General features: G+C 39.6%; 3 protein-coding genes across 5 annotated transcripts in view; all 3 read right to left on the bottom strand.

Annotated features, from left to right (window-relative positions):
- The window catches only part of spire1a (spire-type actin nucleation factor 1a), a 28,981-nt gene extending 17,167 nt beyond the window's left edge, over window positions 1-11,814 (bottom strand). For 2 of the 3 annotated variants that reach the window (XM_056399008.1, XM_056399009.1), the window contains exons 1-2: window positions 11,289-11,814; window positions 7,208-7,239 (exon numbers count right to left, since the gene is read on the bottom strand). In XM_056399008.1, the coding sequence (XP_056254983.1) occupies window positions 7,208-7,239; window positions 11,289-11,634 (378 nt within the window). In that variant the 5' untranslated portion in view covers window positions 11,635-11,814. The remainder of the gene's footprint in view (window positions 1-7,207; window positions 7,240-11,288) is intronic. The other variant, XM_056399010.1, reaches the window with a different exon arrangement.
- A 1,419-nt stretch (window positions 11,815-13,233) lies between these two features.
- On the bottom strand, window positions 13,234-17,136 carry si:ch211-215i13.3 (brain and acute leukemia cytoplasmic protein). Its single transcript, XM_056399012.1, has 3 exons — window positions 16,748-17,136; window positions 16,340-16,503; window positions 13,234-15,005 (listed from the first exon to the last, which is right to left on the bottom strand). The coding sequence occupies exons 1-3, from the start codon at window positions 16,884-16,886 to the stop codon at window positions 14,880-14,882; spliced, it is 429 nt and encodes a 142-aa protein (XP_056254987.1). The 5' UTR covers window positions 16,887-17,136; the 3' UTR covers window positions 13,234-14,879.
- Window positions 17,137-18,242: 1,106 nt separating this feature from the next.
- Window positions 18,243-26,807, bottom strand: atp6v1c1b (ATPase H+ transporting V1 subunit C1b). The gene is made up of 13 exons (XM_056399118.1): window positions 26,649-26,807; window positions 25,100-25,281; window positions 24,919-24,986; window positions 24,644-24,729; window positions 24,356-24,450; window positions 23,570-23,661; window positions 22,828-22,926; window positions 22,473-22,541; window positions 20,895-20,987; window positions 20,201-20,294; window positions 19,767-19,864; window positions 19,508-19,631; window positions 18,243-19,217 (listed from the first exon to the last, which is right to left on the bottom strand). Exons 2-13 carry the CDS (start codon window positions 25,229-25,231, stop codon window positions 19,119-19,121), a joined length of 1,149 nt encoding a protein of 382 aa, XP_056255093.1. The 5' UTR covers window positions 25,232-25,281; window positions 26,649-26,807; the 3' UTR covers window positions 18,243-19,118.
- Between the last annotated feature and the right edge of the window lie 396 nt (window positions 26,808-27,203).

Below are 27,203 nucleotides of genomic sequence, written 5' to 3'. Positions count from 1 at the left end.
TCCCAGAACTGTCTGCTTTATTTGGCTCTCTTTGCCTTAAAATACCAATGCAATGAAACTAAAACTGTTATTCAGAATTTCCCAACACTAATCTGTTGATCGTATTTTTTCGGGGCAAAGATCAATTTTGTGGCGTTATACTGTTTATCAACCATCTCTGTGTGCAGCTGATAATCCAGTTCCAGGGCTAAAATGAATATCCTATTCCTTAGTGTCTCATTATGTAACCTTTTAATCCATCTGTAGGAGAACATGCGCTATAATGGGCAGAGGTAGTAGGGAATGCTGGAGTGACAGACAGCACAAGGGGTCTCATTCATGGACCATCTTGGATTTACTGTGTAGAGGAACATGTATAGTAAATTAACATCAATAATCAAGTGTGGAAAATCCTCTTCAATCCATGTCCAATTTAACCAGTTGCATTAGACTAGATTTCTAAATGAGGACCATGTGCTATCTTGGCAAGGCATTGGCAGATTTAGCCAACAGTTATTGTTTAAATCCAAATTCCCAGCCAACACAGAAATGGCTTGTAATAATTAACTGTCCAGTGACTCAACAGTAGCTAGCACAGAGAAGCTCACTGTTCAATTCATTTAATAACTCTATCTTAAGTTCCCAGGCTGGCTGACAGGCAGAATAGAGAAAGATGAAAAATTCTGCTTGATTTTCCAATTACACGTCACAATCTCATATGAAGACTTGTGACTCAGAGGAATGAGGCAAGGATAGCAAAGCAGAGGAGGAGCATGACGGAGAAAGGAAGGGAAACAAGTATGCGGATAAACAGTTGGGAATGACAGGCAGAAAACCCACTGCTGGGTTTCAGGCACATGTTTCCTAGTGAACCACTAATTGAAACCAGACCCCACCCAGGATAGGTGGGAGCTCGCCACAGTGGATGAAACACACACATGCTCCCATCAGTGAGGTCTCAGTCAACCACGGGTAACACATGAAATCGCCTACACTTCCAAATGCTTATTAGGAAATGTAGCAGGATGAGTCATCTGGGTGTCAAAGAAAGAAAACAATATCAGTGAGGATATATTCAGCTACGATCCTGAGACAGGCTTGAATACACCAAGTTCAGAAACAGTGTGTGAATTCTACAAACATCCTCATAACTGTGGATCTTTGAATCCATTCAGAAAATACTCCAGCCTCCTTCAGAAGCAACTTTTCTCACGCTCCACTAACAAATAAGAGACACTGAGCTTGACATTTCTAATCGGGGGTAAGAGATGCGATTTTCCCAACAATGACTTTTTTTATACTAGAGACTCTCCGTTTCCCATGAAGACCAGAGTCAGAGGCAGTATCTTGAGAATCAATGACGAATACGAAGACGATCTTTCGCTCATGAATAACCTTTGTCTCCTGAGGTAAGGGATGTGGTCATGTCAAATCATGAACATCATAGCCACAGCTAATTTCCCCATATGCCTTACTAGTACAAAAAAGTTATGTAGTAGTAAGACTTCAATTGATGGATAAAACTCATACAAATGAATATGGAAAGAAAATCCTGAAGTGAACTCTTTCCCCCAAACATGACCTTCTTAGAGCCTTAAAATTATAAATAGAATTAAGAGTAATGTAATGTTTTTTCCCCAACTTAACCAGCTAAAATGGTTCAAGCTGTACACTTAAACACTGGCCTTTTGATGACCAAACAAAATAACAGGGGATATATAATTAAGGACATCTGTTTGGTCTCCTCCCGGGCCAAAAATCTCACAGACGCAAGCAGCGAGTTTGATCACTCATGAGTGAGGCTACAACTCATGTGGCTCTAGACCTTAAGATTGTGTGCTACTGTCTGGAGGAGTTTTACTGTCTGCGCTGCTTTCTTGGCCAGAACCTCCTTGGAAAAGTGATTTTTTTTTTCCCCCTCAATGTGGCTCCCTCTGGTTAGATCAAGTTAAATAAATCAAGTGCAGTACATGTTTCAGTTTTAACTATCACAATTTTCCCCTCACAGAGCCTCTTATAAAAAACAAATATGTGGCAAACTGCAAGGACAATAAAACACAGGAGTAGGCTGAAAAACAGATACATATTCTCAGTTGTATACGCAAACTAGTCAAACAGAACAAGAGGAGTACCCATGATTGAGAGAAGAACCAGTGAGTCAACCAGTACGCAGATGGGATAAGAATGAGTTGTTTGTGTTAAAGAGCACCATTACCACTCACACAAACACATGAGAAAGGAAAAAAATAAATAAATCAGGCTTATGTACTGTTGGGTCTTGTAACTACATCAGTTTATACAGAAATATAAAACTACTCCTAATTTTCCACTTGTCAATGTCATCATTTTACTGTCCATTCATATCCATTCTCAAGCTGCAAACTATTGCAACTGGCCTGACCTCACTTTTGGGTCGGAGTTAACACGATCACACTCTTGCTTTTGCAATTGTAGCCCAAGGCATCACTGTGGCTATCTGAGTTCAAAAAGCAGTCAGATTAGCAGCCTTCAGCATTTGGTGCAGTAGTAGAGCAAATCCATCACAGCACAGACAGTTACATAACCAGAGCTAAATCTAGAGGTCTTTCACTGCAGGAGCGGATGCTCCGTCTCCTCCCGTCTGCAGCATCACTATCGTTGTTCATAGTGAGACAGAACATGATGCTGCTCTTTCACATCTTTTCATGGTCAAAATCTCTTCATGCTCTTTTGTGGTAAAAAATGTTGAGTTTGCATTCAAGTCAATAGAAGTCAACTGGAAAATGCTGAGGACAGGGAAAATCTCCCTCTGCATCATCAAATAGCCACCGCTGAAATTACATGTAATCATTCTTAGCCATCAATGTGAGGTAAGCATAAAAGCTTAGGGATGCAGGTAAGACTGAGAAAATTCAAAACTCACAAACAAGCTGCCTCACAAACACTGACAACACGTGATACTGTGAAGCATCAGTTTTTCAGAGTTAAATAGTCCTAGCAACACATGGTGCACTTGTTGTATGTGCCAGAAACATCCTCCCCAAATGACAAACCCACAGAATCTAGTTTATTTCATTACAGCCATTATTCATCAGCTGCAAAACAACCGAGCTCCTCCTAATGAGTTTGACCTAAAATGCTGTCCGAATCCCCGGTCCACACAACTGAACACCACACAAATCTGACAGGCAGTTTTTATGACGGAGGAGAAAAATCTGGCTCTTTCACACAATCCAATTTGTCTTTTTCCAAAAAACCACAGAGGACTTTCAAGCAGCTGCTGCAAAACATCTGATAACTTCATGAACTTGGCAGACTAACAAAGAAACTTGATATATCTGTCAGGCCTGAAAAGAAAAGAAAAGGAAAAAAACGAGGAATAGATTTCCTCTGTACTGGATATAAATAGAATACCCTGGGTCAAATAGTTCAGACTGCTCAATAAATTGCATTCCCCTGGCTTTTTGCTTGCTGTGAATATCCCTATATAGGCAGAAATATAACCCTGTGGACTGTAATATAAGCTGCATGGGTGCTTTTAAGCTAAGCTGTCAATTTCACAAAGATCAATTGGCTGATTAGGATAACAGCACGATGTAACATAATGAGTTCACTGGTACATGTCAGGCATACAGAGATCAAACTGGGTGCCACTCATTCACTGCAGGGAACTCTACAAACAAGCATGCAAACAACTGACCCACAATAAATTTCTGACTAAAATCTACATCAAAATTCTCACTCTTCCTCCTCTTAAAATGTGCTCTCTGACATCAGAGGCGAGCCAGTCTTGGTAGAGACAGAGCTCATAGCCTCCAGCGACTGTTGTAAGAGGGGGACATGCACACACACACACACACACACACACACACACACACACACACACACACACTGAACACAGAAGCCTCACATGCAGACACATGCAGCCCCTGTTCAACCAGCTGCAGCGTGGAAGCCACTACTGTACACTGTTGACACACGAAGACATGCATAACTCCACTCAGTCTGAGCCAAATATCCAAATATATGTATCCCAAGTTGAAAAGATTTGAATTTTACTTTAAAACAAGAAAGAGCAGGTCTGTGAGTGAGCAGCATTTCAAACTTAGAGGACGTAATGGCGCCATATTTTTTGAAGTTAGAAAAATAAACTTGCAGACTATTTGCATTAACTACCACTTAATGACCGACTCCCTGTAAACTTAAACTCTTAGGATCCATTTCAAAATCCAAAGCTTTACCTCGTGTATTGTGTTGGCAAACAAATTTTCTTTGCCCAAAATTAAGCTAAAAGGGCGTGCGCAGATCTGGCAAACTGTAGAAGCTGTAATAGGATACTACAACTAATCTCACCTTAATCTTCAACTGCAGACAAACTGGGTTAAGCTTGTCCTATAGGTAGCAACATAAGGTGTGCGTCTCACATAAAGTAAATTATTTTCCTGTGAGACATACACACTACTAACCACAAACATGACAGCACAGCTCCACGAGAGAGAAAAGCTACCACGTGAAAAAATTTAATGTAAGAAATAAATCATTATCTTGTTTGATTCTCGTAATGATTACTCGAACACAGGTTCTTTGGTGTAAGCGAGGGAAAGTGGGTCAGCGCTACTCGAGCCAGTGATTAGCTCCAAAACACTCAAGTGTGTAGAAGTAGTGGTATGAGTGGTTAGCTGGCTGACTCACTTACACAGGGTACTGAGACATAACAAACACTTAAGACCAAAACATGAGGGACACCGGACGATGGCCAAAATGTGACCAAGTAAAGCATTTCTTTGAATTATCATTTCAAAGGGCAATACTGTGTCTCTGAGTGTGACTGAGTGTATTAAATCAATTTACACAAATGATCTGAATGGAATTAGGTCACAGAAAAGTGCCAGGTCAAATTTACAGTTCTAGTTGATGTTAATAGCTTCTAAGGACACAAAATTACATCAAGCACACACAAAAAAGAATTTTGCAAAAACAAGTCCACAGCCACCCTAGTCACCCTGTAAGGCTGTAGCGAAATGCTAATTTTAGTATGCTAACATGCGCATCACGACAACACCAGCATGCCTATGTTTAGCATGTTAATTTGAGGTACAGTGATTAGTCGATTGCTAGAAAATGAATTGGCTATCATTTTGATCATCGAATAAATGTTTATATCCAACATTCAACATGTATTCGCCAGTAAACTAACAAAGCAAGACATTTAGAGAAGTTTCATTGGGCTTTTAGAAATTGTAGCAGCCATATGTCACTATTTTTTGACATTTTATGGACATAATCGATCAATTGAGAAAACAATAAACAGATTAGTTAATAATGAACATAATCGTTAGTTGAAACAATAACGTTAGCATTGCTAATATTTGCAAATTAGCACTAAGCACAGGGGTATAGCTGAGACTGTTTTTGTTTTTTTTATTTGGACATAAATGAGTATTTAAAATTTTGGACCTGATTGTGTTAGTAGATGAAAAGCTAGAATCACCAAAACTACAACAATTCCCCCTAAGGCGGACCTGAATGTCCACATTGTTGTCAAGATATTTTACTAAAATCCAAAATTGGTGGCACTAGAGGAAAAGTCAAGGATCATCCATGTCAGTAGGTTTCTTTCTCTGTGGACCATGTATGCCTGTTACATGCAAATTTATCTATTATTTGTTGGAATATTTCAGTCTGGACTGAAGCAGTGGACCAACCAACCAACACGGAGACAGATATCGCCAACCACAATGCCATTGTTTTTTATTTGTTTGTTTGCTTTTTTTTTTTTTTTTTTTTTTTTAGCATGCATGGCTAAAAAGTGATTATGAAAAAAAAGCCATTGGCCCTGACAGACACCTCACACAGGTCACAGGCGATTTTATCTGTGCTCAAGCTACATCTCAATCAAAAATAGCTTTTTAAAAACAAGGTGCGTCCTCAAGGTTTAGCCACCCGGTCGATTCTGTACAACTGACACACCGATGCCCTCAAATAACAATTGTGCAAGATGTTATTACCAAGAGACCGACAGAGGCAAACACCCACTGTCTATAGCAATCCAGCATCAACTACAGTAGCAAAAATACTGGAAGAAGAAGGTGGTGGGGAAAGGTTAATGTATGAGGAGAGAAAAACACCCATGTTTAGCATTTTCACTGTTCAGCCATGAAATCACCTCTGTTCTAACTGTCAGCTGAGGCAGAGGAATTATTTCCAAATAAACCATGCAAAAAGACACTCATACTGTGCATGCCTGTGATCACATGAGCTACAAGACAAACATGAAAGACGATCTGACTGCTCAGAGTTGTTCGAGGACCCTGTAGGATTAGTCTGTGTATACATCTTTGAGAGAGAGACTTCTCCTCCTAACATTATACGGTGTAACCTGCTTGGCCAAACAGACACTGGCCTCTTCACATGGTTTTGGTGCTGGTGTTTTAGTGTATAATAATAATAAAAAAAGAAAAAGTAATGCATTCATGAACAAGAACAAAAGAAGGACAAAGATGTGTTCTTCTGTATTAGAGTGCAAGACACAGACAATAACTGCACAACAAAGTAGAGAGTGCCATTTTTATAGAGCTCACTCCCACTCACTCATGCGTAGTCCATCACAGGTCAGCGCTCAATCTTTGGGAAAAATACTTGAAAGGATGCCATGCATGTTTTTATATTTGAATGGGCAAAATTATTTTTCATGGATAAAACTTTCTGTGCAGGTGCAGGAATCTGCGTTTATGTTTAAGTTTATTTTGTACGTGCATATCATATATATATATATATGTATATATATATATATATATATATATATATATATATATATATATATATATATATATATATATGAGCAGTGACATAACTATATTTTGACTGTGCTGATGTGGCAGACTGAACAGATTTCTATCAGTTGCTTAAAAGAAAATAGGCTCTACTTCCACTTTTCACAAGCTTTGATAAACAGCTAATGTTTAAATGTCATCTTGCACTGGCTTGAAGCAGAGGGAATGTTTTGCTCACTAAAAGCATCGATGGTGGGCAAGTTGTGAAAACTGATTCTGAGGTAGTTTTTCCCTGTGTCAACATGATAAGTGAACTAAATAATGCACAACAGATGTGGAGTGAAAAAAAAATCTGATAGCTGAATTAACTAAACTTTCAAGTGAAAAACAGAATATTCTATTTTGATTATAACAAAACTGATGAACTGTGGTTAAAATAAAACCTGGAGTGCTGGAGACTGTGATGTGAAACTCACCGCTGATGATGTTGGAGCTGATTGGTATTTATCTGTAATGACAGAACAGAAAGGAAAGTAGTTAGTTACACCCATTAAGTGAGAATGATAATTACTAGTACAAGTAATTATTTGTAACAGTCAATCAACATGGCAATCACACCCTCTGAATTCTTTATGTGCATGTACTGTACAGTTATGCAAGACATCTTCAAGTGAATAGACAGAGAAAAAAAAAAAAAAAATACATCTCACCCAGTGTTACAGAGCATAAAATATTAAACCTCATGTTAGGAGTGATAATGGAGACTAAATGTAGCCAGACAGGAGGAGTAGATGAAAAGCCAGACTACTTGACTACAGCACAACAGATGACTATAAAACGAGTGAGTGAATAAATGATTGTGTTTTCTCTGCAGTCACTGCACACTGCCTGAGGCAAATTGAGGTGTCAAAACCTGCCACAGGGGGCTGCTTGTGGTAACATGACTGTTCATGCATGCGGGGGGAGAAAGACATCTAACCATTGCTCACCATCCATTACCATGGCAAGCTCTGTCAAAATGGAAAGTCAAAATAAAGAAAACAATACCTCAACCTTGACTGTGACCTTTCCAAAAATCACTGCGTCTGAGATTGAATGGGGTGCATAAGACTTTGTGGTACACTACAAACCTGTTCTTAAAAATACAGAGGATTATAAAAACTTAGACAGATGGGTAAACAATACTTTCTCTTTCCCTTACTGGACAAGAGATATAACAAATCAGCAACATTTGACAATCTTATCTCTTGGCTGGAGTTGTTTTCAAACACACCTGTAAAGAAAAAGTACACAGAAGTACTCTCTTCCCCACACTGACCAATTTAATATTACACTTGACCTACTGGTTTTATTTGAACAACTGACGAGTCATCACAAGCAATCAGTGCTTTGAACAAAAGACAACTGCAGGTAAGAGCAACGTCAAAGGTTAAAGTACAAATAGAGCGATAGATGTGCAGACCTTTACACCAGTCCAGAGTTTAAGATGAGGTCATCCCAAATAAATGAGACACTTTGGTCTGAATGCTAATATCAGTGCCATTTCAGTTTAAATTCCATAAGTGGAGGTAGTGATTGAGTAATTTCCAATTACACGAAAATAGTCACTCATATTTTTTATGCAGAGCTTAAAGACATGTTGGCGGAAAATACTCGTTTCATAGTGTAGCTCTATTCCGGTCAGGTCACTATAAATTACAGCCAACAGACCAGGAGGAAAAAAATAAACATCCATGCACCAACGCTCATCTGGGAAACACTAGGTCCTCTGTTTGTCCCAGCAAAGGAGAGGTGGCTTGGCCAGAGCCCTTGTCTCTCCTAGGACAAGTAAATCACAGAGAGCATATTTGGAGCAGCGGGCAGTGTCACCCGGACTATGCTATTCAAAGAAAAATCAATGTCTGTGCTCCTAAAAAGGTTTCACAAAGAATGGGATACAGATGGGTAGATTGTTATTTATTTTACCAGATAAAATGGCAAAAGTTTGATCTTTTAACCAATCACTGGCCTCCAATCTAATAAACAAATATAGACGCAGATGCGCCATTCTTACTCAAACCCATTCAATGAGATAATTAACCACATTAACTGTATGAATATCATTCCAGTTAAAATACTGCATGCACCAAATCAACAAAAAGGGAAAAAAACTCTGTACTGTAGGTATGAATCATTGAAAGTCTTGGGGTAAACAACTTTCATCTTGATGCAGCATTCAGGCTTGGCCCTGCTTTCGGCAACGTGGAGTAGGAGTGAATATATTCATCACCATGCTCAGTGTGAATTGATGGGACTGCAGCAGGGGCGGTGTATATCTTGCATCAATTGAGTCTAAAATAAGACTTGACTTGGACTCCATCCTGCTTATCAGTCGGATTGTGTTTGCAATGCAACACAAAAATAAACACTTCCTTGTTTGCTGAGATGACTTGATACCTGACCACAGCAGCAGTGTATGGCTCTAGACAACATCTTTGCACAGGGTGATATCGGCTGCAGAGCTCAGTGTTGGTGGTTGGTGGTCTGGGTGCTGGCCAAATCATGCCACCTTGTCACTGACTCATGTGCAGGCCATACGTACGTTGCATAAGCATTGATTTTCTGCTGGAGTAGTAGCCTCTTAAACTAGCCGCTGAGCTACTGGAGGCTTAATAAGTCTCACATCTCTCTCATCGCCAGGCCTAATAAGAATCAGGACAGTGCCAAGCTGTCCCAAAATACCCAGCAACTAGCCAGAGGAGCAGCAAAGGACTCTCCTCATAATCTCCAAACTCATCTGCAGTCAGATTTCTAAAGCCTTTGCATCTAATCATCACGTTTGTTCTATTTTTGGCCATGCCAAGACACTCAGCAGCACTGACTGAATCTGTTTATACTGGAAGTGTAATTTCCACACAACAAACATTACTGGTGGTTGGTTTAGTACGCTGAGATGAAGAGGAGCTGGACTGAGGGGTCAGCTAAAGACAGAAATGGTGGTGGTGGTGGGGGTGGGGTGGGGGTAAACAGGGGAGGGGAAAATAAGAAGAAAGGTGGTTAATAGGTTCCCAGGAGAGAGAGAACATAACCTCAGTGCCTGAGGCTCTGCTGACATCCACACCTCCTCCTCCCAAACCCAAAATCCCACATATTAATGAAGTCCAGTTAAAAGGGTACAAGGCTTTGAAACATTGTGTACATCTCTCTACACACCCAGAGGCTCCTTTGAATAAAGAATGTGTTTTTAAGAATACATTACAGGACACAGATCCCTGTTGGTTTGGAAATCGGGGATTATTTTTACTCCAGATTTACCATTTGGTCTGCAATAATATATAATATAAAGTATTTCAGCTTGCATCCCAGGTGTAAATCTATGCCTGACAACATTAAATGACAGCAGATCCCACTTAAAAGGCCTGAAATTGCGTAATATTTTCATTAACTGCTAATTCCTGTTGTCAAGTAAATTAGTGCTGCAACTGATGATTATTTTCATTCAAGATTGATCACTTTGAAATGTCAGTAAATGGCAGAAAACCTATGGTGACATCTTCATATTGCTTCCTTTGTTCAACCAACAGTGCAAAACCCAAAAAGGTATTTAACTTACTGTCATAGACAATTCAAAAACAAGCAAATACGCACAATTGTGAGACTAGAACCAGTGGAATTTTTGCTTGAAAAGTAATTTAAATGGTTATCAAAAGTGCTTCTTAGTAATTTCCTGTCATCTGACGGATCAATTAATCTATTAATGTACTGTACAGTTGAGGTGGAACACTAACCTGAAAAAAAACAAGACCTTCAGGACCAGCACTGATGACATGCACTTTATGCAGCCTATGTGCATTGCTAACTGTGATCTCTATACATTCATCAAGCTATATTGAAATGTGTTTTCCTTGTGTTTGACACCAGGCAGCCCCCCCCCCCCCCCCCAAACATTAATTTGTGCTCTTATCTAAATGTCACAACACAACTAATGGGGCTGTTAGCAGCAATATGAGTCATCTGTATTTGGCCTTGATTCTGCCTATATAGCTTGGCTCTGGATTGCTCCCAAGGTGCTCTGCAGTTTGAATCCATCACATGGTTCATTGTTTACTGAAGCTAACTGACCGCTGCAGGAGCATTATTTTAAACACAAACCCAAAGCAGCCATTCTGAACAAGCCCTGTTAACACCCCCGTTTGAATGAAGCAATATTATAAACCATGTTTACAATGTAAATACCAGATTTTGTTGTGATAACAAACCATGGTCGGTTATAATGGATGATACAGTTTTCTTGCTCTTTATGATTCCCAGAAGCTATGTGGTGATCAATGATGTATTAATAACAACCGCATCGGGCGTCTGTAAACAAATTCACCACATGGCTGGAAGCAGACAGCCACAACAATATGGCCTCTTTGTAGGGATGCTCCGTTCGCTTGGCCTGTGAGTGATGCGAAGGAAAAATGCTTCATTGTTGGCAGCCTGTTGAGGTAACAGCCGTTTTCGCTGCGCAGTTACTCAAAGCTGACACACGTTTGAGAGAAATCCCCGACACCTGGCTGGGCTCGGTTCGTTTACCTGTGCCGTCTTCAAAGTGCAGTTTGACAGTCCCGTCTCTCCCGATTTTCACATCCCCGGGTCCCTCAATCCTCCTCGGATAGTCGGCAGCAGAAGCACCGGCAGACTTGGAGCCTTTCCTCCGATGTCTCTGTGCTAAAGTCCGACAACACTGATAGCACACTGCCCATGCCTGCTCCTCGTTTATCGGCTGGCTGTAAAGAGTCAAGATTTCTTCCAAGGAGACCTCCTCGGCTCCGTCGCCGCAGTCCATGTTCACATCCCCGGTGTTCAAGTCGGCGGCGAAATCCCGGAGAATGGTCGGCGAAGTCAGCATCCCGTCGTCGGTCCCCGGTCGCTTGGCCATCCTCACATCATTTTAACCACATTACTGGAAAGAAAAAAAATGAAAGGAAACTGTCTATTAATGTTTTAGAATCACACAGCTACGTAAAGTCAGACGTTGACCGCTCTCTCAGCTGTTATCTGTCCGGTGTGAACGAAAAGCACCAACGGTTCAGAGTGACAGACAGACGGTTGAGAGAGTTTCCGCGTGGCCTCGGTGCCCGCCGGTTAGCCTGCGTCGTAATCAGTTTCAACGGGAAGAGGAAATTGTCATTAAAGAGCTTCCGCCATCAGGTGTGTGGTTTTAAGTCATACAAAAGTCCATAAAAAATTCTAGAGTTTTTCAAAAATACTCGAGAGAACCTGACAAGATGGCGGACGTTTTCTTTGTTATTGTTTGTTTTGTTTTTTGAAAACTTAAAAACATTTGCAAAAATTATCGAAATTAGTTGCTGACAATAATCGAAGCCATGCAATATTTTTTCTGCCTTTCCCATCATCTCTGGTTCATTTCTAATCTTTATAATAGAGATTTTCTAATCTCTATTATCTTTATTTTAACATTTAATTAAACTAAAGTGCAAGACATCAGTTGTCAGTTAGCATGGTATGAGTTATAATTGTCAACTTATTTTTCCAGTCTGTTATGTTTTACATTAATGTTAATGGTTTACAATGTGCATTACGACTGAGAATTTTGGTGATTTAAATAGCTAAGTTGGCTAGTAACTTAGTACATTTATTCAGTCACAAAATATTGAGGTACTTTTACATTACATCAGTAATTCCATTTTATACTTCTTAATACTTTTTTATATTTGACATCTATAGTTTAATTCTGGATTTCTTTTGCGTAAATAGCTTGTGAACAAACCCTTTGTATAGCCAAGGTATATGTAGGACATATACAGCTTTTTGAGGAAATTTAATTAATTTCTTTTTTATTTCAATTTATTTCATACACATAGCTCTTTATCTGTTTTCTTACCTCATAGCTTGTCTCTATGTAAGTTGTGATTTCCCCTTCAGGGATCATTGAAGTCTTATTTTAAATTCCTGCTTTGGAGATGTAGATGTTAGGCTCACAAAGCATAAAATTGTCTTATAAATTACCATGCATTGTTAATGATTACCACCAGTAGCCTACAATAAGTAAAAGTAGCTCAGTCTCATCCAGGTACCACATTAAAAATATTGATGACATGTAAAGACTTGAGTAAAAGTAATCAATTGCTATAATCGAATAAATAACATAATATGTAACTAGTTAAAGGGGTCATTGTGCATAATATGGTTGCCCACTTTCACTTGTGAAACTTTAACTGTTCATACTTACATTTACTTACACTTACTTTTACTTAAGTTTTAAATGCAGGACTTTTAACTGAGTATACTGAGTATATATTTACTGTAATATTAATAGATATATTATATTCAATTAAATAGAGGTTTAGAAGATTTTCTACGATTGTATTGAACATATATGTCATTAATTATTCAACTTACAGACTAATGGCTGCTGTATAAAGACATAAAGACATAATTTGAATCTCGAATTACTAATATTTCCCTGGTTACACCTGTAATCAAATTATAAGGTAAGGACTAAAATTCACAAAGGTCATGTTAGCTGATGTATTTTATTTCATGGGAAAAAATAAGGTCTATTTTTTTGCCATTTCTTGTTGATCTACTAGCCTACATTACATCAATAAATAAATAAATAGATACAAACTTCACTGGTTTTGCTTTTCTTGCTGATAGATGATGATTATAAGCAAACAAATAAAATGACTGCAATTAACTCATGTGATTGTGGGCTTGGTAAGGGAAAATCAGATAACTGTATATCTAAATGTATTAGGTCTTAAGATATATAGAAATGCAAGATATTGGTCTATTGATTTAGTCTATTTAACTCTGCTGTGGCCTTTGCCCATAGCTAATGAGAAATGATTGCACATATCACTTTTTGTGGGTTTCACAACTAAAGAAGCTGACAACAATTTTAATACAAAGAAAAAATGTGGCCGATTCTGTGTGTGAGACTTTAAATTTTCTTTTCCATCACAAAGCAAAGTCGGCCTGCATGAACACACAGTATCATTATCATCTCGGTTGTTATCATAAGCATCAAATATTAAACCAGACTCTGAATTTACTGACAAGACATGACCAACATGGTTGACTTTCAATTACTCTCCAGCAGAGCTGAACTCAACATCCTCTATTAAATCAATAGCTTTCTTAAAAGTAGTTGTTATTGTCAATAGCAATTCACCAGGGGGTTTCAATTAGTTAAACCCCAGCTGATCATCAGCGCCATCTGCTGGCTGTAAATCTCATTATCCTTATGATCCATTTCCATGTGTATTGTATGGATAAAATGTTGAATTTCAATCAGCTTGATTTTGACTATGTTTGGGCAGAGACTTGTCACCAATGCTGAATCAATTTGTGATTGATTTATACATGCAGATCAGCGTCAGCCAAACAAATGACACATTTTCACAATAAGCTGTGATAAATAATAAATTGTAAAATCATACAACATAAAGGAAGATGCAAGAGAACTGGAAAAGACAATACTGAACAAAGTTTAAATAAATAAATAAATAAACACAGGAGCAGTTCAAATCTAAATAAGTTGTAGGCACATGCGGGTGTGTTTGTTTCTTTATCTTTTGAACGCTGGAAAAGATAAGTCTGCAGCCTTCAAGCTTCAAACCTCCAAATCACAGCTTCTAAACAGCACTTCAGGTTCTTCTAAATGAAAATCATTTACAGCACTGACTGAGGTTAAACAGCATCATCATTGGTTCCCACACTATTGTCTGTCATTCACAACAAAAGGAATACACTTGCACAAAGAACTGAAGCTAATTCTTTAGGAAGGCCCCACACGCAAAACATTTGATGTGCAGATTGTGATTATCATGTGCATATGGGACTCTGTTTCTTAAAACTGGCTTTAACACAGTGGCACATTCCCTGACCGGCGCCATAAGCATGGGAGAAAAGCATGGTGGAGGGTGTGAACACTGTTTGTGACCCACTCTCTGCTTCACACATGCATTTGCAATGGCAACAACAAAGATGCAGCATCCCGAGATCTTTGGGTGGAGACAAATGCAGGAGCTTATGTTGTAAATCTTGCAAAGTCACTGGAAAACATCATCCCCACACTTCTGCAAATCACCATCCCATCCTCTGATAAACTGCTCAGAGCTGCGGCCATCTTCCTCTTCACAGAGTCTCAGCCTGTCTTCATCTTTCATCACACACATTTCCAGGTTCAGCGTCTCCACTACCATTGATATTGACAGACTGCCCATCCTTAGACAAAGCGTTGGCCTCCTTTGATGCCCTCCTTTTGGAGTCACGGGTGGTTTGCTGTGGAAAGATGTAAGAATTTGAAGGTCACGTCATTTAAATGTCACCACATTGGACAGAGAGCGAGTGGGCGAAGACGACCAACTGAGAACTGAGTTGCTGGAGCACTGCCCTTAAGTGGAAGGTTAAATAAATAAAGCACAACAGTCTTTGTTTCTGAGATGCTGAAAACGTAATTTGTTGGGTCAGAGGAATCAATTTTTCAGATCGTTTTGAATTGTTAAATGAGTTTTGTAAAGGACGAGAAAAATTCATAACTCAATCCTCAATAACAGACCCCAAACTGAATCTAAGACATGCTTAGACAGCGTTATCTGTCTGAGTCTTTCTAACACCTCTACATAAGTGTTAAAACCCATAAGTTTGCGTTCTGGGAGGAGATAACACTCAGTTTCTTTAGTGCAATTATCTCTAAAGATAAAAGATTAGAGAAACAGATGGTTGGAAGCAAATGGTATGATAGGACATGCTGACAAGAATCAAGAATATTTTTAGTAGTTGATAGTAGTATTGATAGATAATATATGGATAGTCTAAACCACCTTTGTAGGCTAATGATTATTTTCACTGATTGTGCTTAATTTCACTATAAATCACTTTGTCTATAGCGTCAGACAGAAGTGGAAAACAATAACTATAATTCAGGTAGCACCTCTTTAAATTCCTTGTTTTAGTCCAAAGCTCAAAGATATAGTTAACTATATAACTGTCTATGGCGAAGAAAAGCAGCAAATCCTCACAAGTTGAAATCAGATGATTTTTTGGGGAAAGAAGTATCAAAAAGTGAATTTTCTATTAATCAACTAATCAATTCATCAAACAATCATTTCAGGTTTACACCTCTGTATATTGAATTCCTTATTATCCTTCCACACAGCAGTTATTCCAGCGATCTTTGCACTACTGTGCACTCCTGCACTACTTCTACCCCAACCCTACATTTACTGCAGTATGCAGTGATTATCTATAGATACTGCAGGGTTGATGTCCAGCTCTAGTCTGTATAGAATATGTTTGCTTTCCTTTCTCTGTGTATGTCTGTATTTGTGTCGTCTTGTAAATTTGGCCTGTAATTTAAAAAACAAAAAAAGGGGCAAACTCTTTACATCTCTACAAATCTATTCCAGATAGGGAAACGTCTTCATGCCTTGAATACATTCTGAGTAAATATATTGAAAGCTTCTGACAGCTGGAGTCAGATTAAAGTTGATTCTGATTCTGCAGAGCAACCTGGCATCACGGCTACATTATGTCATGCTGCTCGGTCAGAGGGTGCTGCTGTTCGTTTTTATAAGCAGCCAGACATGCCAGCACCTACTGCCAGTGCTACCTACATCACTTAAGGAGCGTCTGGGTCTCCTCTGATGGTTTGAGCCGGTGGTGGTGGTGGAGGTGGTGGAGGTGGAGATGGAGGTGGTGGTGGTGAGGGCCTGCTTCCCACACTGGGTGCCTGTGTTCACCATCCTCTTCTCTCGCAGACTGGCCTCCAGGGCTTTACCTTTGGACAACAGTTAAGGACTTCCAGTAGGTTATCACTTGAAACACAAGCACATTCTTGTCCTGGCTTCATTCAGCAATAAGAAAACAATAGAGGGGAAACAAAACTGCCATGTCAGGAGGTGACAACTGGCTGTGTTTTGAATGGTTCATTTAGTGTAATGTTTGATCATATTTGAGACCAACAGAGATTGAGTGTTATCTGGCCTGTGGTACGTGCAATGAAGGACGACGGAGGCTCTTACTGTTTGCTACTGAGAGGGGGGTCTCTACGTCCGTATTGGTAAGCCACGTCGATTCCGTCTCCCTGGTCCAGCTTTCATGATACCTCGGCTCGATGATCGCGTCCGCCCGACTCCCTCCACAACCCATCGGGAAAATCATCCACGGCAGGTGTAGCTGCAGCTGAACACGGCTCGGCCTGTCTCACAACAGCTGCAGCATCCTCCCCGGATCCCTACTGCGGCTCTATCCATGTTTCCGTCTCCATCATCTGCTGCTGCTGCTGCTGCTGCTGCTGTTGGTGTTGGTGTTGGTGGAGGAGCTGGTGGTCGTTGATGCTGCTCTCCACAGACAGCAGCTGAGCAGCATGAACACACACACCGGAGCTATCTGCGTCATCCGGAGAGAGAGAGAGAGAGAGAGAGAGAGAGAGAGAATGGAGAGGGGTGGGGGAGGTGGAGTTGGAGTTGGAGGGGTGAAAGTGCATCTGCTGATAGGCTGTGAGGGAAATCAAGTCCAGCCTCTGTCAGCATCATCACTATCACCACCACCATCATCATCATCATCATCATCATGTAAATATGCACTAAACCAGTAAATATTATTCATATTTTCTGAATGTTTTTTTATATTCTATAAATTTGTCTTTATAAGATCTTTGCTGATTTCTTAGAATTAAAAAAAATAATCACAAGGACATAAAAGACAACACACAAAAAAAATCAGTACCACTCTCTTTACACACTCTTTCAAAAATGGAGTGATTAATTGTTAATAAAAGACTTTATCAAGAAAAGTTTAGGTTGGCATGTTGTGAAAAGATGTTTATCCATCTTGACAATAATGCAGTTATAAATGCTGGTAAAGGGTCAGAAGTTACAGTTAGAAATATTGATGGGGAAAAATAATTTAGGATGAAAAATATGCCTCTGTATGTATTTCTGCACGGACTGTCACATTTTGTTTGTCTACTGCCAGAACCGTAACACATAATAACAATCATTTTTATGTTTAAAACAAGACAAAAATCAAGTGAGCAATGTGAAAGTAATGAATGTAGGCCTATGTGCATATGCACATAGACACACCTGGAGTTAAATTGTTAAAAAGAGACTGATTTTGCAAGTTTAGGGTTTTGCAATAGTCCATCTAATTTGCAGTTGTAAACATTATTAAGTTGTTCAGGAGTAGTTTTGGTATTCTGTGATAGAATAAAGATTTGAAAACATATTAAGTCTGGAGAAAGATACATATCAGCCAAAGGGATTTTTCACAACCTGGCAACCCCATGGTTGTTCTTATGATTGGCTCATATATGATTCATTATAGTTTATAATCCATTAATAAAGCCATTAGTTACAACCTACAAACGCTTTATAAACTGATTTTTATTGTGTACCAAACAGCCTATTCAATAAGTATTTCATGGTGAATACAGTCCAACAGCTTCCTTCTTTGTTTTTAGGTTTGTACTTCAAGTGCCATGTGGACTGGAATATAAAGTGACGTGAAGTCAAGTATCTTTCACATATAGTATTTATTTTCACATTTACTTTAAATATATGTGGTTCAATTTTCAGTTATACTGACAATACAGTATTTGCACATAGACCTATCATAGTTATTCTTAAAATGCTTAATATACAGAAATTGAAAGGAGCATACGAGCAGCAAACATATTGCTTCTTTATACTGTAAAATGAGCAGTTTCAGTATTTCACAGGATAATAGCTGGAGAGGGGGAAACGGTGGTCGACATCTACTTGTAAACAGACATTCCTTATATGGAGCTAAAAACACATCACCTTCAAAAACTGAACAAACAAAAACACATTCACTGATTTTAGAGTCTTTAAATAAATACAATATTTAACATACATTTATTCCCCCCCCACCCCACTTCCCCCACATATGTACCGTTCATGTTACTTTAAATAAAGTGAAGTGGAATGGGGGGGGGGGGGAGACAATGAAAATGCAGTATATGTCCTTTGATGCCACATGGGAATGTCAACCGTTTTGGTGGGAGTACAGTGTGAAGCTGTTCACTTTTACAGCGTAATACAAAGAGGAAGTGACAACAGAGGAGCGGGTCCATACTCAAGTGTATTAGAACAGAAGTTATGACTGGAGACAGTTTACCTCTGTAATCTATCTGACCTTACTTACTGTCACCAATCAGTTCTGATTCCTAACAACTTATTCTGGTTAGACCCAGGAATGTGCCAGATGTGCCAGCAACATAAAGGGGGGGGAAGACGCAGACAGTGAGAAAATCAGGAAAACAGAGTGGGTGTGGAAATAAATTAAAGCTTGGTGATGTGACCGTGTCACACCAGAGCACTACTGCACATGATGATGATGATGATGATGATGATGATGATGGCAATGCATCTAGACTTTGAAGTCCAGCAGGTTGCAGTCGATCTTGTAGTAAACATAGGGGTAATATTCCTGCTGGCTCAAATTCAGACCTGGGATGTCCATGGAGGCCTGCAGGCACAGAGGTGGGACAGGAAGACAAATATTATATACATATGTAAATCATCATCAAGTCCAGTTAAGATGGATGTATGGTGGGAGTTTAAAATATCCATAGCAACTAACACATGGAATAATTTTATCTTTTTAGTCTCCTCATCCTGAAGAAATGACCAGACGCTAGTAACTCCAAACTCCCAGATCGTGGGATCATCAGGACTTCAGTCTTCCTAAACACTGCTTATTAAAATAATTATATTAAAATAATCATATTTTTCAAAGAGTGTGTGAATGAGACTCACATCAATGATGGCAGCACTGCTGTCCAGATGTTTGTACAGGTCATACAGCACCTCCCTCAGCTTCTTCATGTTCTTCTTGTTGGGCTGAAGCAGCATGGCCTGGAAGTTGACTGGCAGCCCATATCTATGAAACACAAGAGACTTTAACGTTTCACAAACAGGACATGGCACTAATCTTACGTTAACAGGGTAGATGGATGGATGGATGGAGTCCTAAACTTGCTACCTCACGGAAACTGCAAAGTCTTAACTCTCTCACCTCAGAACTGATTCCACAAACACACGCAGGGCTTTTATGTGAATCCACGCGATGAAGGCTTCACTGAAATTCACTTTCAGCCATCGTACCAAAGGCCCCTGTAAGCACAGCAACATCATTTTAATCATTTTCACATGCCTCTCAATTTCCTGGAACTGACCAAAAATAAATACTCATCCCACAGATGAGGTCTAAAGCTGATGCACTGTTTTGTAATTATTTACCCAAACTTAATTTATTGTTGAGCTCAGTAATAATTTAGTTGAAATCACTGGTGAAATAATCACTGTTTTAGATGCTTAGATATCTGAGGAGCCAAAAGTTCTCAGCATCAAAACCAAGTCAAAACCCTCTCTGTGAATGGTGAGCTCCAGTAACTTCCTCCTTCGCTAGCTGGCCATCAGTACGGTTGGTGAAGAAAACAGCAGCCGTACAAACTGTTTCTTCTTGTCAGTGGACAAACGTGTCATCTCTTCTTTGTCTGCCTTCATCTCCTCCTCATTGTACTGGAAATCACGCACTGTAAACCTGGGTCAGGACACACAGCAGAGAGCGTGCAATCAGCTGTCAGCAAACACACAGATGTGCATAAGCACGCACACACACACACACACACACACACACACACACACACACACACACACACACACACACACACACACACACACACACACACACACACACACACACACACACACACACACACACACTCAAGTGCACTTCTGAAAATAGGCTACATACAAACACGTAGACACGTAAGCACACACAATGAGATTCCTCTGTTGTGCTAATTGGAGAGACTGTCGAGTGCTGGCAAAATTGTGTTTATCGTGTCTTTTTTTAGAGCATAACAAGGCAGTTCCTGTGTTAACAAACAGATAGCCTACTTCATCATTATCACTGTTAGTGTGTGGTTGATTTCCCGCAGGATAAATAAACATCATTCCTGGAAAACCACCAATAATAAAAATAATCTGTAATTTAAAAACAAACATCTGTCAAATGGCTAAAAGCCAAACATAAGTCCAAAGAAAAACATTTTTAACAAACCTTGCTGTGATTAAATTTACACATAAACCCTTTGAGCAGCTCACATTCCAATGATACAAGTGAAACTGAGTCTTTTACTTGTTTTCCCTGGCCTTGTGCTTGAAGTCATCCACAGCCTTCCTGAAGAGAGTGACACTGAACAGACCGCTGTCGTTGTCTTCAAACAGCAGCCTGGAGGAGAGGACACAGGACGACAGATCGACATGAGAGCCGGAGCGCACAGTGTGTTTGCAGCAGACTCGCACATCTGCAGTGTTTGTCGTAGAAGACACACACAACACAGGCTCTCTGGTCAATCTTATACTTCATAAACCAAAACACACAGGGTCCATCTGTTCATGTAAAAGATCATATAAATGATTATGTTGCTGCGCGGGTTAGAGTCAACATTTCCTCTTGTGTCGAGTCAGTCTATTTGTACCATCCGCTCCCGTCTCACAACTGACAACAAGCCATGACACACCTCTTTTGTGGACCAGTTTGTGCTACAGTTTATACAGTTTATATATTATGAGATTAAAAGATGACGAAAAGTAACACTGCTCTAGCACATTGTTAATGTACTGAAGAGCTACATGTTGGTCCAGCCACCTTCGTCAGGTATTGCACATAAGGCACCAAGTGTCACATCCTCCCCTAACCGTAACAACCAGTCCTATGGACCACGCACTCAACCATCCAATAACAGCATAGAAAAAAAACAAGGTGCTGTGAAAGGGTCATAGTTAACTGGATAGTGAGACACACCTAATATGATACCTTACTCCATTTTTGACTCTCTGATTCTCTCCCACGCCCGTACAGGTCAGTACTGCCAAGAAACTAGCAATTGATCACGGGCACAGATTTTCATATCAAATCTCATCAAAGTTATGAATAAAAATGAGCAAATCCGCTGATTGCACAGCTACCGCTGAAATTAAGAGATTTCCTCTGATAGACATTAGTCACCAGTTGTGTAGCTTATGCAACGACAACTAAATTATCCCAAACAAACACATTGCTTGTTGCAATGAACCCAAACCAGTTATGTACGCTGGAAAACAATTTCTAGATATTAGATAGAAAGTATCTACAATTAAGAGCCAAATGCACATCATCAAAGCCTTCAACTTGCCCAAGGATTTATGAACAGTCAGCAAGATATTATCAAAGTAAAGTTTGGAATTAAAAAAACTGCTCCTAATTTCTCTTGTGGATCAAAGGAAGTTTCCTGTTCCCAGATCATATCGGCAGATAGTGCTCCATATCTGTGCTGGAAATGTAGGTTGCTAGGTTACCACATCACACTGAGCTGTGCCCGTCTCAAATCATCCGGCCATGTTGGCAAAAGGTCAGTTCCTTTCTACAGGTCAACCACGTAATGTTTTCTATTCTAATGGGAGTCAATTGCTTTTTGCAGGTCAACCATGAAATATTTCCAATTTTAATCAGAGTCAAGCACAAGGCTAAACCAACTGAAGAGGGGTGAGATAGGGAGACGTCTTTGGTCTAAGGAAGTTTAAAAAAAAAAATTAAATTAAAAATTGTGAATTAAAAAAGGGACACAATCTATAAGTCTATGTTTTTTTCTGTTTTGTCTTAGTTTTATTTTTTAAATATATATAATATATATATTTGAAAAACAACGGAGCGGAATCATCTAGTAATTCTTACTTAGTGGAGCGTGGTACAACCATTTCTGCCAGCGTTTCATACGTCTTCTGCCAGTCAGTGTAGCCTGTCCTGGTGACAGTAGAAAGGGAAAGATAACAGCAGTGTGTTTTTACATTTGAACATGAAATTTTAAGGTTGACACTAATACTGAAGTTCTCGAACAAAAAAGCAGACACTGTTTTCTGTTAAAGAAAAATGTATGCATGTGTAGAATATTACCATTCCCAGGCCTAAAATCTATTCTGTTTACCCCATATAAAGCATATTATACCTAAAAAAAAAAGGAAAGGAAATAAACCTTAATAAAAATCAGTCTCCATACTGGATATAGAGACACTGGCGAAGCTGTACTTACTTTGGGACGACTACCAGCATGGTAATCAGGTACTCTGAGTCCAGTACAAAGTCCTCTTTCTTCACGATGTCAGCCAGACTCCTGGTCAACAAGCTCCCCCTAAAGGACGACATGTGACAACACACAGGCAACTTGAGAAGAGTAAGAAAAGTCTCATTTTGCTGTAGGTGCTCCAAATACACAATGCAAAGTGCTGAGGTACTGAGCAGATTTAACCAAACTATAATAACTACTTCAGTCTCATCTTCTGTAGTGATACAAAGACATCATCCAAAGGAGGCTGCAAAAGACTGCCTAGAAAATTCTTGACGCTACAGCATGAAATCAGGGCTGGCTCACAGAGTGTGATGTCTAAAGTACTGTTTATTATTAAGGCAACAATGTAAATGGAGTTTTTCTCCTGCTAGCACAGGAAAAACAAGAAAGAGAAAGCGCTCTCTACCCAATGATTTCTGATGGATGTTGTATGTAACTGCTGTGTGTAGGTTATGGATGACTTTTACACAAAGATCATTTTGATTGTAATGCTGATGTTTGAGGTGTTAAGGTTGATGGCATCTTATCGTACATTATTCAGTTTTCAAATTTATAGAAAAATACAAGCTCATCATTTGTTATTGGAATAAAAGGGAATACAGTCAAGACTTCTGTAATCAGATTCAGGGCCACATGCACGGAGATTTGGTCTTGTTTAAAAACAAACCGACGAAAAGAGGGACAGATGTTTTCTGCTGTTACTCACGCATTCTTCCTCTCCAGATTTTGCAAATTTCCCTTCAGATTGTTGTAGGCTGAAGCTCTGGCCTTCAGGTCGTTGTCTATCTGAGTCGCTTGCTAGAAACCAAGTACGAGAAAGTGACTGTTTAGTTAGTTCAGTACAGGACATTTTCTGCTACATCAAATGTCTGTATGTGATATGTGACTATATGAGATTGTTAATGATGCTGTTTGCGCCACTGAGTGCATTTGTTTTTCTGTAGTCATTTATTCTGCTGCATTCAGGTTTCTCTTGCAAAGGTGATCTTAATGTCAATGATGCTGCCTGATTAAAACATAAGTTGTACAAAACAAACACCTGTACATCTGCTTATTCATGTAGTTATCCAATCAGCCGATCACGTGGCAGCGGTGCAATGTAGGAATTCATAGCAGATCCAAGTCCAGCGTTAATGGTTCAGTTAATGTTATAGTCAAACATCAGAATGGGGGGGGGGGGGGGGGGGGGGGGGGGGCACTGTGATCTGAGTGACTTCGACCGTGGCGCGATTGTTGGTGCCAGACGGGCTGGTTTGATTATTTCTGAAACTGCTGTTATACACGGATTTTCACACACAGCAGCGCCAGGATGGTGCCAAAAACAAAATACATCCAGTGAGCAGAAGGTCTGTGGATGGCGGGCGCCTTGTTGATGAGGGAGGTCAGAGGAGAATGACCAGACTGGCGGGAGCTGACAGAAAGGTCACAGTAACATTCCTACTAAAGCGCTCTTTGTGTATATAAGATGTGTACAGGTGATTTTCTAACATACCTTGGAGATGATTTCAGAGATGTTTTTCAGAGACTGTTTGATTGGGTACTTTGCCATGTCCCATTGAAATCTGGTGATATAAGTGACCAGGTCAACTGCGGAGAGTTAGAAAGAAACAGATAAAGCTATCAGCATTCATCACATCTACTTAAATTGGTTTTGTATACTATCATGATTATACAGCTGCAGACATAGTAAGTGCAAACCACAATCACTTCACGCTTTGAAGTCTTATCAACAACATCAACAACGTCTGTGCATCACTATGAGGATGGTAAAGGGGATTACCTCCATTAGCCAGTAGATTCTCCTGGACTTTGTCTCGGCTGTCCTCCAGAACATCAGCCATGTACTGAGCGACCTTCTTCACCACACTGAAGCACAACGCAGGGATCAGAAAGAAAACAGTCAGGATTGGACTATAATAAGACACTTGTTCATCACAAAACTTGGCTTTAGCTTAGCATGAGTCTCCTTCTGCCTAACAGATACAGAAGGGATTACAAACCATTTCAACTGAGAAATAACATGTACAAGTTGATCTTGGTAAATGTAAAGTTTACCTCTCCACAAAAGTGTCCAGTTTAGCCAGCTCATCCGACAGACCCACTAAGACGTCTAGTGTTCCGACCTGATGGAGACAGAGCACAAAATTATAACAAAATGCTCCATCACAGTCATTTTGCTGTCCACCCATGCTTTCCCCTGCAGTGGCTGTAGCTACAGATGACTGCTGTGTCTAACCTTGAGGTCAGGGATGTTGAACTTGTTGTTGGTAGAGAGGTTGTTGGTGCGTGAGGTGGCGACCATCATCTTGTCCCAGGTCTGCTGGCAGGTCTTCTCCCCCGGAGCGGAGATCAACCAGAATTCTGTCATGGCTGCTGGCAGGAAAGTTTGTCCACCGGGCCTCGAGTGTAAGGAAGTCACTGTCGAGAGAGGTAAGAGTAATGAATCTCTTATTGTGACTTTGTCCGGGACTGCTGTTCTGTTCCTTAGTCTGATAGTACGAAGAAGGAGGGCAAGTAAAAAGTAAAAATTTGCTGTCAGACATATTGTTGTTTCATCATTGTGGGCAATGACTGAAATCAATGAGCAGGAGTGCTTTATTGTAATTTTGTATTTTTATATGGCTTTTACGCTATCTGTCAGCCCTTTTACCTGCTGGATTAGTGCAAAACAGTGATAAATGGAAAAGGAATGGATGGAGTGATAAAGGATTTTATTCATTCAGGTATGGTGTGTTTGGAGAGTAGACAATTTTAACAAGGTCCAACTCTGCACTCTGCGTCTTTCATCATAAAAGTATTTATATGGGGGCCTAGGTTTACCCAAGTGCTGTGCTTAACTTCAATTTTGCAACGTTTGTTCTTTACTTGAATATATCCGTTTAACACTTCTTTACTTGTACTCCACAACATTTCAAAGGGGAATATTGTACCTTTTGCCCCACAACACTTATCTCACAATTTAAGTTACTGGTGATGCTTTGGATTAAGAGTTTCTAAGCAAACGTATGATTAACCAACAGATTAAGTAGCAGAAATCGGCCCCATCTCAACCAGCTAAAACATTAAAATGCTGCTTACATGTAAACGCATCTATAAACCAAGAAGAATATATGTATGGTGGATATAAATATATGATAGTATAAAGCTCTGACGGAGATTATTCTACATAATTACAGGATCACTTTTAACTTGGACACTGACTAATACAGATAATATTGTTGTTCTTTTACTAAACTAAAATATTGAATGCATGACTTTTACTTGGAACTGAGTGTTGTAGTAGATTTTAAAGGATCCGAGTACTTTTCCACCAATTCACAAAGTGCAATTATCAGTACATGAATCAGAGTCATATTTTAAAGTCCTTTCTTCCTCTTTTGAGTTCTATTTTGCCTCAGATTCACGGACTTCCTCACATTTCCCAATGGTTATAGTGTGGTCACTGAGCCGAACAGAACTGACTGATTGCATCAGGAAAGGACAGCAGAGACAGATATGTCTCCAGGTCTGCTGATTGACTGTCATATGATCAGTCTTCATATTGTAGAGGACATGCTAAATACTGATCTCCCTCTTTATTAAAAACCAACAACATCGCGTGATTAAGAAATGCTGCTCTTCAGGTTAGATTTGTAGATCAGCATCTAATCAAAAGTGGCAGACAACAAAATAATCCAGGTTCATACATGGTTAAATTCACTGCTAGCTTGCTGCTGACATGAGCTTGTTTGCAGTGCAGCCTCACGCTGTCACGACATCAATAAACATAAAATGTTCATACTTACCGATGTGTTTAACGCCTTCAGTGTTTGGTCCACGCGCTGTAATTCAGTCAAGTAATCGCAGCTTCCCATACATAGCGCAGATATTAGCAGGTTTTCGCCTCAGAGGTCCTTCAACACAACATCTCACTCACAGTCAGCTGACCGGGGGGGAAGTAGTGCGTCTGCGCTGAGTCTGCTGCGCACTATGCTGCCTTCACGTGATCAGCCTGTCCTCGTGAGGTTCAGTGTCTGAGCAGAAAGACCTATGAATGTACTGGAAAGAGCACGTGTTGGTGTTGGCCAGCGCTTTATTTAAAAATATCCTTACATATGTGCGTGCTTAACAATAATAGACCATAGAGTATTTATCTATTAAGTACTTAACTATATTTTTTATATAATCTGTGGTTAAAGACTGCTGAAAGTATTTAGCATGCAAGCAGAGAAACAGATAAAGGTAACTGATAAAGGGTTAGAATAACTAAACATCATGGATAAGCTCAATTAGCTAAAAGTAACACAGAGAATTTTTTGAAATACTTAGCTAAATGTAATGTATATGGTTAAAATAGCTAA

Source organism: Seriola aureovittata, chromosome 16, assembly GCF_021018895.1.
Source record: "Seriola aureovittata isolate HTS-2021-v1 ecotype China chromosome 16, ASM2101889v1, whole genome shotgun sequence".
Classification (NCBI taxonomy): domain Eukaryota; kingdom Metazoa; phylum Chordata; class Actinopteri; order Carangiformes; family Carangidae; genus Seriola; species Seriola aureovittata.
Note: the sequence above shows the minus strand (reverse complement) of the source record. Positions and strands in the feature narration are given on the sequence as shown.